This window comes from Lycium ferocissimum, chromosome 1 (assembly GCF_029784015.1).
Source record: "Lycium ferocissimum isolate CSIRO_LF1 chromosome 1, AGI_CSIRO_Lferr_CH_V1, whole genome shotgun sequence".
Classification (NCBI taxonomy): Eukaryota; Viridiplantae; Streptophyta; class Magnoliopsida; order Solanales; family Solanaceae; genus Lycium; species Lycium ferocissimum.
Window position 1 is genome coordinate 5,205,063 of NC_081342.1, and position 14,631 is coordinate 5,219,693.

The 14,631-nt window shown below is 35.6% G+C and overlaps 1 protein-coding gene across 6 annotated transcripts; it reads right to left on the bottom strand.

Annotated features, from left to right (window-relative positions):
• Positions 1–1,339: 1,339 nt before the first annotated feature.
• Positions 1,340–14,135, bottom strand: LOC132029469 (actin-related protein 9). Of its 6 annotated transcripts, XM_059419017.1 has the most exons (21): positions 14,043–14,135; positions 13,867–13,939; positions 13,282–13,391; positions 12,650–12,709; positions 12,422–12,487; positions 12,076–12,178; positions 11,096–11,310; positions 10,719–10,839; positions 9,096–9,160; positions 7,674–7,763; positions 6,781–6,831; positions 6,494–6,625; positions 6,107–6,196; positions 5,514–5,596; positions 5,278–5,441; positions 5,156–5,199; positions 5,036–5,085; positions 4,708–4,753; positions 3,093–3,143; positions 2,205–2,351; positions 1,340–1,911 (listed from the first exon to the last, which is right to left on the bottom strand). In XM_059419017.1, the coding sequence occupies exons 1-20, from the start codon at positions 14,043–14,045 to the stop codon at positions 2,208–2,210; spliced, it is 1,761 nt and encodes a 586-aa protein (XP_059275000.1). In that variant the 5' UTR covers positions 14,046–14,135; the 3' UTR covers positions 1,340–1,911; positions 2,205–2,207. The 6 variants fall into 6 exon arrangements, with proteins under 6 accessions (XP_059275000.1, XP_059275068.1, XP_059274854.1 ...); XM_059419085.1 differs by lacking the exon at positions 14,043–14,135 and having other exon boundaries at positions 5,514–5,584; positions 11,096–11,307; positions 13,867–14,031; XM_059418871.1 differs by lacking the exon at positions 14,043–14,135 and having other exon boundaries at positions 11,096–11,307; positions 13,867–14,031.
• Between the last annotated feature and the right edge of the window lie 496 nt (positions 14,136–14,631).

Here is a 14,631-nt window from a genome sequence, read left to right on the forward strand (position 1 = left end):
AAATGAATCAAGAAAATCCACATATGATTCCCAACAACTTGTTAAAGAACAACTTTCCACCATAAACGAAAATCAAGGAAAAAAAACGAAAAATCAAGAAAAAAAAAAAAGGAAAAATCGAAAAAAAAAAAAGTTGAAAAATCTAATGTTGTTAAAGAAAATCGATTGGAAGTTGCTTGTTTGGAGTTGCTACTTGTTGCTTGGTTGGAGTTGTTTAAGCACTAATTCTTTGAGTTGATATTGAGAGAAAATTAAACTCCATTGCTAGGAATTTGGAGAAAGCTATGAAGAACACCAAATGGGTTTATTTAAATTCTTCATTGTTTGATCAAATTAATGGATGAACTTTGTTCTATTAGGTGTTAGGAAGCTTCTTTCATATTTGGATTTGTTTGGATTAGATTTGAGGAAGTTGGTGTGATTTTTTTTTCAACTTCTAATGAAGATGATGATGATAATGTTGATGAAGATGAAGGAGAATTGGTTATGGGTTTTGGATCCTTACTAAAAATAAGTATGGAAAATTGAGAGATTTTTTTTTTGAGTTGATTTGGTGTGATTTTTTTTTCCAACTCCTAATGAAGACGATGATGACGTGACACGTGGGCCGGGCGCGTGTATACAAGCGCGCAGTAATTTAATCGGGAGTTGTTATATCGGATTAGAGCTTACATCAAGAAAAGGTCATTTTGATCTTGAAAAAATTTGTTCGGGGGTAATAGGACCCCCGCAAAGGTTACGTGTGTAGTTGGGATTTTGGTCAAACGTTGGGGGGTATTTTGACTATTATCCCCCGAATTTCTGATGATTGCTTGGCTCTTCCTGCATGGATTAATATTTAATAGAACACGATAATCATGCGAGGAAGCTAATTAAATTAATCCCTCCCTAGTTGGATTAAAAACAAGTTAATTATTCACGTCGAGACAGGAAATCCATGAGACAATTCTCTTCTATTTCTCTACTCCATCTTTAATTAGATATCATGGTTCAGAGTCCAGGGAATAAAATCGTCTTTAATAAGGAACAGTATCCCCGAAGTGGGAAGAAAGCAATTCACCTTGCAAGTAGGATTTTCCAAAGACAAATCCGAATTAATCGAGTCCCAAAAGCCAAAAAGGTACCCATCGCCGCAAGAGAAACCAACAATAAAGAAATTCGTCTTTGTTTTGTTTCTCCTTCATTCAACAGACTCAAGTGCTCACATAACAGAGTCTCAACTCCCACCATAGTGTATTTCTCTCTCTTTCCATTGCATTTTATGTGATATTATTTGATTGAACACAAAATCCAATATATCAGTTAGAACTTGTATCTTTTATGACTAGTAAGAAAAAACTAAAGTAATAGTTAAAAGGCTAATATAAAATAGAAAAGTGAAATACAAGTTTAGATGGAATGAGTATGAATTTGTAGGCTGCGGAACAAGCAATGGTAAATAGCAACTAGCATGAATAACGACGTGCAACTGGTAGGATTTTGAATCGCTTGTCAAATTGGTAGCCAGTTGAATGACATTGAGCATGGCAATAGGCTCAATAAATGTGCAACTAGAAAATTATTGAATAGCAAGATTTAATAAAATAACCCTATACTGTGACTAAGTTATACCTAGAATGTACTTCAGATTGGCCTTGACCAGCAATAACTGTCGACTGATATTGAGGCCTGCGATATTCTGTTCACAAATGTTACTACATACTCCAGAGTCCAGAACGAGATGGATGATGAGTGCTAACCAAATGAGTCGGGAGGGAGGAGCAAGGCTCTGGGTTCCTTTGTATACAAGAGACGCTACAGAGACAAGAGAACGTGGCCCTCAAATAGTGTACAATGGGACGCTGCAAGTCATATTACTCTTCCAGCAATACCCGGTTTCCATCTTCTCAAATCTCATAACCCTACAGAAAGCTGAACGACAAAGAAATTGAAAGAGAAATGTTAATATCAATAACATGGCACAACCTACAGAAAGCATGCATATTTTTCAAAGCCTACTGTACGACCCAGTGGGCGTGTACTCAACAAATTTGTCCTTTTAACTTAACCTTGATAGGACAAAAAGGAAAGCTAACACTCGTAACCCTCCCATTCCCTCATCATTTCTAGATTAATCCCCCACCAACATATAAAACCTGCACAGATTTTTTGTTAAACAGTGACGTAGTTGAAAATAAATATACCAAGCAACATCTAATTTGTACCTCTTATGAATTCAGATAGCACAATGCTTGTGCTTGAACATAAAATGAATCCTTGTACTTTCTCCTACTGCCAATGTGAATCCCATTTCTAATCCAGTCCTCTCGATGAATCCAGGCATCCCTACCAATATCAAGAATTCCAAGGATCTGCAGAGATATATTTAGAGTGTGTAGAAGTAATACTAACTCTATAGAGTCCTCATACAAACTTAAAAGTGAAGCGTGATACGGGATTTGGTTGAACAGGTATCACCTTACGCATGATTAAAAGAAAGTCACCTCAACAAGACAAGTACATTTTGAGCCTGCTGCATATATAGCAATCTCAAATTGACCTCGTGGTTATTAGAAAAGAAGAATTCTACCCAAGTGTAGTAGTGTACCACTTAGTCTTCTTCAGGAACTAAGGTTATTAAATAAAAAGCACGACAGAATACTATGCTTATCCCTCTAAGGCTCCTGATCTTGAACTGAGATATTATTGATAGATTATGCACCAAAACAGGTTCAATGGCACAACAATCTGTAGCATCAACTGTCCCTTAAACCATGTAGCTGATGTAATACTGGTCAGTTGATGCAATTAGCAGCCGCATTACACTGTTCAGATAAATTCTCTTCAGTGCCCTTAATTTCTTTAGTGACAAAAACATACTCCAGGTAATGCTACAATAGAAAGTTATTATTTATTAACTCCTTCATTCCTTTTTATAACTGTGGTGTGAGGGCTATCTTGCGTGTTTATTATTAACCACCTCCTTATAGTAACTTCATATACAAAGCCCGAAATTGTATCACAGTCATAATACCAGGATGTAAGATTTAGCTATTAGAAAATAGTGTGATGGACATTAAGCAGAACCTCTAATAAAAATAGTGTCTACTTACTGCTCCGCCTTTCCATGACACAAACGCTGGATTTGTTCTCGATTGCAAGACCTAATATATGTACATACAAATGTAAATGTAAATTCCTGCCAGCAACTTACTATATAAAAAGAGAATAAAAGATGAGATGAAAACAAAATATTGAAAGTCTGCAAGGACGGTATAGGTCCCCAAAAAGGATGGGCATCCATACATAATACTTTCTATTGCACCTATTCAAGAGCCAAAGATTCTTCAGAGTTTTCATTTCAAATATTTACCACATGTTCCATTTTAAATATGTATACCAACAAGTTGGATTAGTTGGCGAAGGAATTTACATACAGGGAAAAAGAAGGGCAACAACAAGTACTACACTTCAATTCTGAGCAAGTTGGTGTCGACTATATGAATCCTAAACAGAACAAAAACACTTCAGAATTGTCTTGTAGCCATTCATTTCATATATGAGTCTTAATTAAGATTGCTATATCTGTCAGAAAGAAAAAAGAGGGAAAAGACAGGACATAGAAGAAAATTTCTAACTAAGAGGGTGTTTGAGTAAGCTTATAAGGTTTGGCTTATCTACGCGTTCGGTGAATACTAAAAGTGCTTATATGCCAAAATCGCCAAAAGTCATAAATTGATAACCCCAACATATGACTTTTCAGCTTATAAGCATTTTAGTTCGACAAGAAATTTACTATTTTATCCCTAATACTTTTAATCCCCAAAATACCCTTTTCACGACACAACTCTTGACTCCCTCTTCATTCCATTTTCACCATTTGTTTTTCTCTCTTTTGCGGTTAGATCCTTCTCCCTATTGCATTTACTTATTAAAAATAGTCCTAACGGATCAATTCAAAGTAAATTGATACATCAGTTAATTTGTATTTGAATCAATAAGAAATAGGAATTTTGCAATAATCAACTCCTTTTTAAAAAAAAAGGCTCAAGGTGCCAAATAATCTACTCCTTTTTAGTGTGAACAACTTCAAAAGCGTTTAAGTCATTTGAAAAGAGAAATGTGATTATCAGCACTTTGTAACCAAACATATCAACTGCTTGTTATCAGTTCCATCCAACACATAATGGCTTATTTGTAAGATCAAGTTTATAAGATCAAGTTTAACACTTAAAAGGCTTTCCATCCAACAGATAATGGCTTATTTATAAGATCAAGTTTAACACTTAAAAGGCCTTATTAGTACTTGATGCTTATCAGCTACATTCAACCAGATAAGCCAAACGGGCTCTAAATCAGCTAAAATCACATTTTGTACTCATCAACAAGTGAGAGCAAAAGATGTGCATGTTTCCTAAGGAAATATCAAGGAACTCTAATATATTCGCTTTTACATTCTCCTTTCCCTTGTTTTCCCCATTTATGGTCATCAGCAAGCTAAAAACAACCTAAGCATCTGAAGGATATATTTGAAAAGGCCAAACAAATAATGAAACCTTAGGATGATAATGGGGCAGGACTGAGATATAATCTATTGGATTAAATCAAGACGCCGGACATATGCATCTGGCAAAGAGAAGACAAAGGTACGCAAGATCGTTTGGAAATGCATATTAAAGAACGACCACAAACTAGAAGAGCAAAAGAAATCAAAAGCTCAAAACTTACCTCCACAGTGTCAATTGCTTCATGTGAAGGGATTGCATGCAAAACTCTGCATACAAAAGAGAGTAGTAAGCATAAATTCATCAAAGGATACTAGTGATGTCCTAAACCATTGGTATAGCTTAGAAAATTGTGAAAATTCTACTTATTAGCACTTACCTGATAGCATACCAAATTGCAGTCGTCTAGTTATGCTTTAACAATCTTCTAAACAGGGTAAAATATTCATTGATTATTTGTATATATATAATTATGTCCAACTTCCAGAAACAGGGGCATTGTTTTCTTTTTCACTGCTTAAAATTTACGCAAAAGTAGACTCGAAACAAACCTTTCCTCCACAGCAGGAATGAGACCATAAATCGATGCAGCTCCTCCAATCTGGAGAATTGAAAAATATCAGATTTCAAGCTACAACAATAACTTTAGGTTGAATGTCCAAATAACTAACCAGTTGCATGCTGCAAAACAACTTTCTCTGTAAGTCAATACGTCCTGTTAATTGTATGAAACAAGGTTCAGAAAGAGTGCATCCAAATTCTACCACTTTAAAGAATAGATTAGAATTATCACCTGTCAAAAGAATGCTCTTTGTAATAGCCTCAGCAAGTCCAATAATATCTTCTTTCTTTGGCTTTGTTTGGAAAATTGGGTAGCTCTCCCACATTGGATATGCACCACCACCAGGGAAGTCCATTTGCCATGTGTCCTCAAGCATATCATCATAATCGTTAAACCTATTTAGATGCAATAACTGAGCACAGAAGGAGGGAGAAAAGATTTATTGACATCATATGTACTTAACTTACCAAGAGCGGGGTGGCGGAGGGTAGACATCTGGAACCAAAAGCGTTGGGTAAAATAAACCCATAGGGGGAACCTGTATTAACAACTATCAGGCACAAAGCACTTAATATCAAACCTTGTCCATTCAACAGTTCAGCTTCATCAGCAAGTAGTACCAAGTCTGCCTCTTTCTATTGAAATACAGATGGGATTTGATACTGTAAAAGATTGTAGTTTGGCCAATTGTTAACATGGGATCTCATGTTCAACAGCAAAATCATGTTACAATTGCTCACCTGAAATCTCAGCTTCAATTGCAAAAGAATGTCATGATTTAATTTTGGATTTTTCTTTAAATTATGATTAATAAAAAACTTGTTTGGATCACACAATGCAACTTGTCTAACCATGACAAAAAACTCCTAGCTGCACTCCCTAGTAAGCAGTAACCTTGTGATCTATTGCAATTGAAACTGTTGCCTCAGAGTTATGAGGCATAAGCAGAATCTATCTTAGAAACGTTAGAATGTGAAAGTAAAACAAATGACATTAATCGCACATCCTCTTCAACAAAAGCAAACTAAATATAAGAAGATTTTGAAGTTAAGAGGTATACATTAAGAGCAGTCAGCCTTGTCTTATGAGATCCAGGTGGCATTCCATCTTCATATGAATGTACCACAGCAACAGCTTCTACTTCCCCCTCCTGACAGTGGAATAAATTAAACATTTAGGTGTTCATGTAACGATGCATCAAACTCATAACTATAGTTTTATCAACGGTGCAGTAGATTACAATAGAAGGTGACCAATCGAACATATAGACTGAAGATCATCCACTAATTATCTCTATTCATCACAAAGACATTTTGGATATACATTCCCAGTATCATACATTGATTACCAAAGTGAGGAATATCCAGTAATGGGCTATACATGTTTCTAGCATATAAAGGTTAAGAACCTTAAATTTAATATTTTTTTAAAAAATTAGGAAACTCACTTTGATCTGACAGTAGGACTCCTTAAGTCTGTTAAGCATCAGCAAATCTACAGGCTTTGACAGGGCATCAGTTCGAATTGGTGGCCATGTTTGATGATGCCTCTGAGTCCAGAGAAGGCATCTTGATATATCCTTAAAAAACAAATATTTTTGCTAAGATGGCATCTCCAAGAAATAAAAATGAAAATAACTCTCTAGTATAAGCAAGCATAAAAGATAAAAAGAATTGAGCTTCTCGACTTTTCCACTCCGCAAAGTAAAATCCACACTTTCCACTGAATGCTCACCTCTCCACCAAAACGTAAAGATATTTGTGTTGTGGGTAGAGCCACTCCATCCTGTCCAACAGCATCAACCATTAGCATAGGGACACATGGGGGATCAGCATAAAGGTCAAGTTGAAACTTTCAGGATGTTCTATGCTAAAAAGCACAAGAATATCACAGAATTCTCCTGCTTCATGATTCCAGTAACAGCAGATGTATAAACTGTATGTCATCTACATTGATAACAAGCCATTGGCAGAGCAATTGGTGAGACCAAATGGTGGTTGCCCCTGATATTCTTGCTCAAGTGACGGGATTCATGCTGAAGCAGTAATCACAGGGAAGTAATGATTTTAATGAAAGATATCATGGCAATGATAGAATAGCACTCTCGCATCTGTACCTCCCAAGGTAGGGGTAAGGTCTGCCTACACTCTACCCTCTCCAGACCCCACAAGGACCCCACTTGTGGGACTACACTGGGTATCTTATTGTTGTTGATAGAATAGCACTCTAAGAATCCCAATTTGCTTGCATAATTTAACCTAATATCAAGAACATGGGTAATGGGAAATTTTGTTATACTTGGGTGTGGATGTATTAATCATGACTTGTCATAATTGGTGGCAAGAACAGTTCAGAAAATCTATTAATGAAATAAAGAGGAAAGTTACCATTACTGTGACGCCTTAGTAACAAGAACTACTTTCAGAATGTTATCATGATTCATGTCCAGTTATAACCCCCTCCCGCTTCCACACACACAAAGCAAACAACCTTGTAGTATCAAAGTCACTAGAATCCTTATCCTGGATCCCGTTTCTAATACAGGGGTGCTACAAAAAAAGCTGTTCCAGAAAAGGGGGCTTAACTGTAACTTTCCAACTATATCGAAGGCAAGTAAACCACCATACCTCAACACAGATAATAGATGTCACTTGAGCTCCCATGTTGACAATGCAAGCTGTTGGTAAACCATTTCCAAAAGCTGCAGCAAGACCTTCCTGGTTTACCCAATTCAAACAAAACATGAATAACAAAGATGATTTGAGCCTACATTTTCATCCCTACAGTAGCACTGTTTGATTACAAGGTACAGTTAGCACTTCCAGTTAGCTGTTTTCAGTAGTCTGCATTTCCAAGAACAGGCGATCTACATATTCAAGAGTAAAGTTTTCCTATTTCAGCAAACTTTTTAACGTCCTCGAATGTTTCTTCCTTAGCCCTCCTCATGTAATTAAGAATATTTCATCAATGAGGAGGGGGAACGGAGTTCAAGAAAGAAAGAAAGACTGTTTGAAACTTGAAGTCTTAAACATGCCATAACATTCACGTGGCTCGAAAAACCTTGTCATTAAGGATAAAATTGGTTTATGTTAAAATATTTCCAAATTTAAGAGAGTTGTCTTTCTTTTTGGAATGAAATAAAAAAGAAATGTTATCACATAAACTGGAACCAAGGGGGAGTAAAGCTTTAGATCTTGTGATTGCAATAAGAGTCAACTGGGAACCCTAAATATAGGATCTAGGGGAGCAAAATTATCAAGTTAAACCATACAGAGATTTACTTACCGTGCCACACCACCTCCCACCCCCACTATGCCCAACTTCAAATAAATGGGTGTTTTTAATAGATTCTGACCTTCTATTCATTTTATCAAGAAGTAGCTGCTCCATGAGAAAGCAAGTTGGGTCTATCTGTTGGGTAAGTTATTGCTAAGCGTAATGGTGTACTAGATAAATCTTCCTATTTTCCTCACTTAGATGAAAATAGAATGTATAACTTTGATCTACACTAAATGGCCTAACAACAACTTCTAAGAAGGAGCTTAAAATTCCCTTAGAAAACTAAATGTAATCCCTTCTAGAAAGTGCCGCAAGCATATCTAGAAAACTGCAATGAAGGTAGTAATATGTAAGGTCTTCTATGATTATACAATACATACCATACAAACAAATGTTCTTGGCTTTACTGTTGATTAGAAAGCATAGGACAAGCAATTACCAGATCTTCCTAAAAAATAGAATGAAGAAGTAATCTATATTTTTCAAAGTTCGTGCTGTCATGAAGGAGGGTAGTTGAAAAATACTCTGAAGAGGTAAATAAGAATGAAGATTTAGGTCTGACTTGTGTGCATACAATCACTTTATATTAATGATAAAAAAAGCTCAGCAACATTGATGTATTAGATTCAATGTAGGAGTAGGATCTCAGAAAGTAGGAATACCTTTGTAAATATGGTTCAGTACAACCTATGTACTGTTTTCAGGATGAAATATAGATACAGTTACCAATTTCAAAAAAAAAAAAAAAAAGCTCAGCAACATAACATTACCTGGTGGACTACTGCTGAACTGAAGCATAAGTCACGCAACACGATAGATAACATTTCCTTAATTTCTGCTTGCATAAACAACAAGAAGCATTATATTTTTTATAAGGAACAAGAAGTGTTATATCGGGGGAAAGGGGTGGTCATATGGTAAAGCCACACACACCTACAACAACAACTACTATGCCTTAGGTTGTGTTCGGCTATAGAATCGTCACTGACAACATCTACAGTCTTAGAATGTTTGTGCATGGACTATGAAGCCTCTTGTGAGCTTTTATGAAAGAAAAAGCAGTCTCAGAAAATGGAAACAAAACATAAAAGGTCCAGTATCCAGTTAGCACTAGATTTCTTGTGATGAAGCACTAAGAGGAAAATGGACGGTTTGATTGATGAGTCAGTGAAGGTGGTGAAATTTGAAAGAATTTCCAGGCGAAGAAAGTAAAACCCAGAACATTTTTGTCACCCACCAGCAGTGGCAAGTTAGCATAGAGATTGACATGAAATTAATGTTTTGTTGTTCTTCTTCTTCTGTACTTAATTTGATGAAATTTAAATCTTTTCAAAATGCTCTATCACTGTTGCAGTTCAATCTGGGTTCATCTATCTGAAGATTAGTAACTTACCAGCAATCCCTAAGATATCCTACCAAAGAAAATAAAGACAATCCAAGGAAATCATAGGAAAATTTCCTCTTCACCAAATTGTTGGGCATCTCCATGGATAACAATACCCTCTTTCAAAGCTCTTGCTCTGCATTCTGGTTTTTCTAATTTCAAATTCCACGTAATGGATGAGTAGAGAAATTCTCTAAGAGACCATTTTATGATGGGTCGCTATCTTCAGCATTTGGAGTGGCAAGGAAATTATAATGCTTGGAAAACCAGGGAAGATAAGGGAAAGGTAAAGGGAAAGTACTGCTCTTTCCATTTCGTAGCTTGGTATTAGCAGTAGGAAGAGGAAGGAACATGGAGATAATTTCTTTTTGGACCTACAAATTTTGAATTCTCTTTCCTCTTCTTATACTTCTGCTCTCCTTTGCCTTAACTCTTTGGATTCAGCTCAATCTATTGTCAATTAAATTGATTATCCTCGTTTCAGTCCGCAGGGACAGCGCATATGTAAGAGAATACACTGTCACATTTTTTTAAAATGATAGTGGTGTTCGAGCCAACTTGCACAAACCTGAACTCCACCTACTACAGCACACAAGCACAAATGTCGGTAAACCTGCCCACTAAGGCTTGAGCAGCTGGGGACTCCCACTGTCACACACACATATCTCTCTTGATAATCCAATTAGTAGACTATTTATTTTATCTGCAACGCTGAAACTATAAATCACTTCATCAATGAAAACAGGTGTCCCATAGATGACACTCTGGCATTTACACACCAACTCAGGGAAACACACAAGAGACCTTATGCAGATGTGAAATAGCAAAGCTAGCTGGACTATGAGCAGCTAAATTCCCAGATCCAGTGCGATATGCACCTTATAATTTTTTTCCCACGTATTGCAGATCTGACCAAAATAACTAGATTCTAGCCTAAAGATAGATTTACCAAAGTTCTGGTTTTAGACACAGAAAAAATGAAAAGGAATAAAAAATAGAGTATATATACCTCGATTGTCGAATGTCTCTGGAATAACAAGGATTGCAGAATACATGTTTCTCTCACGATGAGGAATATGCAATTTCTCAACCAAAATCCAATCCCAGATAGTATGCAGGTCTTCAAGAACCTAAAATTTCCCGAGTGGTATATTAAAAAATATTAGTCATTGGAAGTCTAGTTAATCTGAAACAAGTTACATTTATATACCTTTTGGACAACCAACAGATAAAATTTCAGAACGACTGTCAATGAAAAAATTCTAACAGGAAATCCCAAAACACTAATTTCAAAAGTAAAGTCACTAACTTGTGAGTCACAACTGAAGAACCAGATGCACATCAAAATTTCCATGCATCTAAAGAAATCTTGAAACAAGATATTACCTGCTGCGTCGGGTAATGTTGAGATACATTAAGATGACCTCGGCGTATAGGACGGCGCAAACAATATGGTTCAGTTGGGGATATTCGTAGAGCTTCCTCTCCACATATGTACTCCCTATATTTACGTGCACTGGAATTAGGTTCAACCTTAATCTTGCTTTCCTTCAGAGTGGGGGACTCGCTGGTACCACCCTCGTTGGGTGCATCTCCTTCTGCTATTGCAAAACATACTTACTCGCTCTTGAAATAAAGATGAAAATAGCAGAATAAACAAATTAAGCATGTTCTTGTATCGGCTACTATTGAAAAACAAACAAAAGCTAAACTAATCAGAAAATATCATCTCTCCAACATGGAGGTTCTGATCAATGAGTAGTCTTTGCATGGTATCTAAGCATTGAAATCTTTTATATGGACTGCTGGTAGAAGCTAATTTCCAATAGAGATATAACAAAAGAGTCATTATTCAAAACGAAATGTTGAGAGAGAAAAACATCATTTCCAAGTCCACAGTTTAAGATCAGGTAATCAACTATGGAAGAGTTGTCGTACAATATGCTTGTCATAATGCTCATAGGTCACCCCAGAAGCTTGACACTGGAATATCAGTTAATATCTAAATGCATAAAGATCTCCCAGAAAAGTCTATGAACTAGACCACCCACAGCAACTTTCATAGAATTATCGAGAAGACACTATTCAGCTGCTTTAGACATTAACAGCAGAAAGTATTGTCCTCCCAGCTGGAACGCAGAGCTACTTGCCAATCAACTAACTGGCTAGGACATCACTTGCGGACACAGGAGAGTGAGCAGTTTATGAATGTATACCAAAAGAGTTACAAAATTTTGTGTATCTCTACATATAATTGGTTTACAAGAAAACTATACACCACTATAACATTCAGCATTCAAAGTGTAACAGCCAAACCTAAACGAATAAATGCTTCATTCAAAGACTGAAGAGGTTACAGTTCTCACCTGTTGTTGAAGAATGAGGGACATTTTTCTCAAAAACATCAGTCCAAGTGAAATTTGCCTCTTTCATGTCATTTTGCGGAGGATGTGCATCTACACGCCCCATCTGCACAGATAAACACAAAATACATGCAAAAGCTTGTCGATAGTGGTATTCCGGAAAGCATGACTGTAGATACTTTATAGTTCAACTAGTTTTAATTCTGTGAAAATGTTCCTTGATAAAATCGAGCTTCCATAACTCCAATAACCACTTCTTACCGCACATTTACACGGAAATCTTGCAGAATCCAAGAAATAAGTTTCATATTATACGTAAAAGAAAAGCATAGAGAATTCTTCCTGGTACCTTGCGTGGATAAGAGCTGTTAGCTGCCTGCTCATCCAAAAATGGAATTCTTAATAGCGACGCAATCTGATAAAAAAATTACGCGAAACATTAAACATATATTATAATATTCATGTCATCAATCTATAAAAAGGTTCATATCCGCACATATATGATTAAACATCTTTTTTTTTTTTTTCAAGCTCACATATATAATTGAACATTGTTTACTATATTTCATGTACTAACAATGTCATACGCTCTTTCCCGCTCCATATGCTGTGCAGTTGTAACTTGAGTATTCAGCATCTAAGCACCAAAAAAAAAAATCAAAAAGATGTCATAAAAACACATTCAATCACATAAAATTACAAACTTGACATTTGATCAACAAAATAAAGATAAATTAAAACTCCAACACTTGATTTTGCGAAGAAACACACAAAATTGCAAATTTTAGTTTGAACTTCTTTAAAAGAAAGGGCATAATACATAATTAGACACCTTAGCTTGACCTCAACTGGCGACTAAACCTCAACTTTGAGAATGAATATCTAGACAACTCAACTCGTCCTCACTGTATCTAGTGGAAACCCGATGCTAACGTTCATTTTGTAAGTTAGAGTGTTCAGCTGACACACTAGGACGAGTTGAGGTGTCTAGATGTGCATTCTCAAAGTTGGGAGTATTTAGTTGCTAGTAGAGGCCAAGTTTAAGTGTCCGTCCATGTATTATGCCAAACAAATTCAATCACATAAAATTACAAACTTAAAATTTGATCAACAAACTAAAGATAAATTAAAACTTCACAACTTAATTTTGAGAAAAATCATATAAAATTGCAAACTTTACTAAAAAAAAAATCCAAAATTTGGGCTTACTTGATCTTGAACATTTCGTTTAGGTAACTGACTAGTGCGACGGGCAATGCAATGAGGTATATTCAATGGTATGTCCTGTTGAGCCAATCCAATTCTGATATTTGCCGAACCTAAATTACATTGAAATATTTCACATAATTTATCCACTGGTTAATAAATTAGCTAACAGAAAAAAGAAAAAAAAAAAAGGAAATTATCAAAATTACACAGCTTTTGAAAAATTTACGCCGCGTAGCCCAATATACAATATGGGGGAAAGCATTATACATAATGTACATCAACCTTGTATAAAATGTATAATAGTGTATAAAAGGTGCTTATACACAAATATGAGCTAAATCAGTGTATCTGGAATTTGGAAAACACCTAAAAACCCGTTTTCACTTTTTTTCACTTTCAGTACATTCAAACAACCAAATATTCTTTGCAAAAAGTATGACGAAACACAACTCCAACTTCAAAATTCCAAATAAAGTGAAAAATATATGGTTTTTATTGCTAATCGCCTACTCAAAGTATGGGCTACGTGGCGTAAATATTTTCCCAAAAAATAACTGAAAATTGAGAGAGATTAGGGTTTAGGACCTGGATTAATAACGACGATATTGGAACCACGGTCGTTGAATAGATTAGTAGGAACTGCTGTTTTCATATAATCCTGTGTATATGCCATTAATGAAATTTTGTTAGATTTTTTTTGTTAATTTGAATATACAAAAGAGAAGGCATGTGTGTAACAATGGTGAAAGTGAGTAGTGTACCATGGCTAGTGCTAAGGGAGGAGAATGACAACTATTGAAAAAAGACCAAAAAATTGAATTGCTCAATTTGTGTACAAATTAATTTGACTCTCCACAAAATTAGATTTACAAATACTCTCTTTCCTTCACTTTTATTTGTTCACTATACTAATAATAGTTATCCAATTTTACTTGTCCATTTTAAAAAATCAAGACATAATTTATCACTTTTTTCCTATTTTATCCTTATTATTAATAAGTCAAAATTTTCAATTCCTTTTTTCAAGACTTTTGAATTAGCAATAATTAGGGGTAATATGATAAGCTTTTCATTCTATTTTTGGCTCCTTAATAGGCGTGCCGTGACAAGTAAAAGTGGACGGAGGGAGTATGTCGTTTCAGAAAGGCAAAATACATAAATTGGCACCTATAGTATCACCAAAAAGTCACTTTCACACCTTAACTATACTGTTGACCTACCCGTCAACTACTTAAAAGTGAATTTATTTAACCCTTCCCACACCCCGACGCAAGCGCATATATTTCAACATTTTTTAGCGCGTTGGAGCTCATTTTATGTACATTAAACTAAAAAATAAATTAAAAAAAT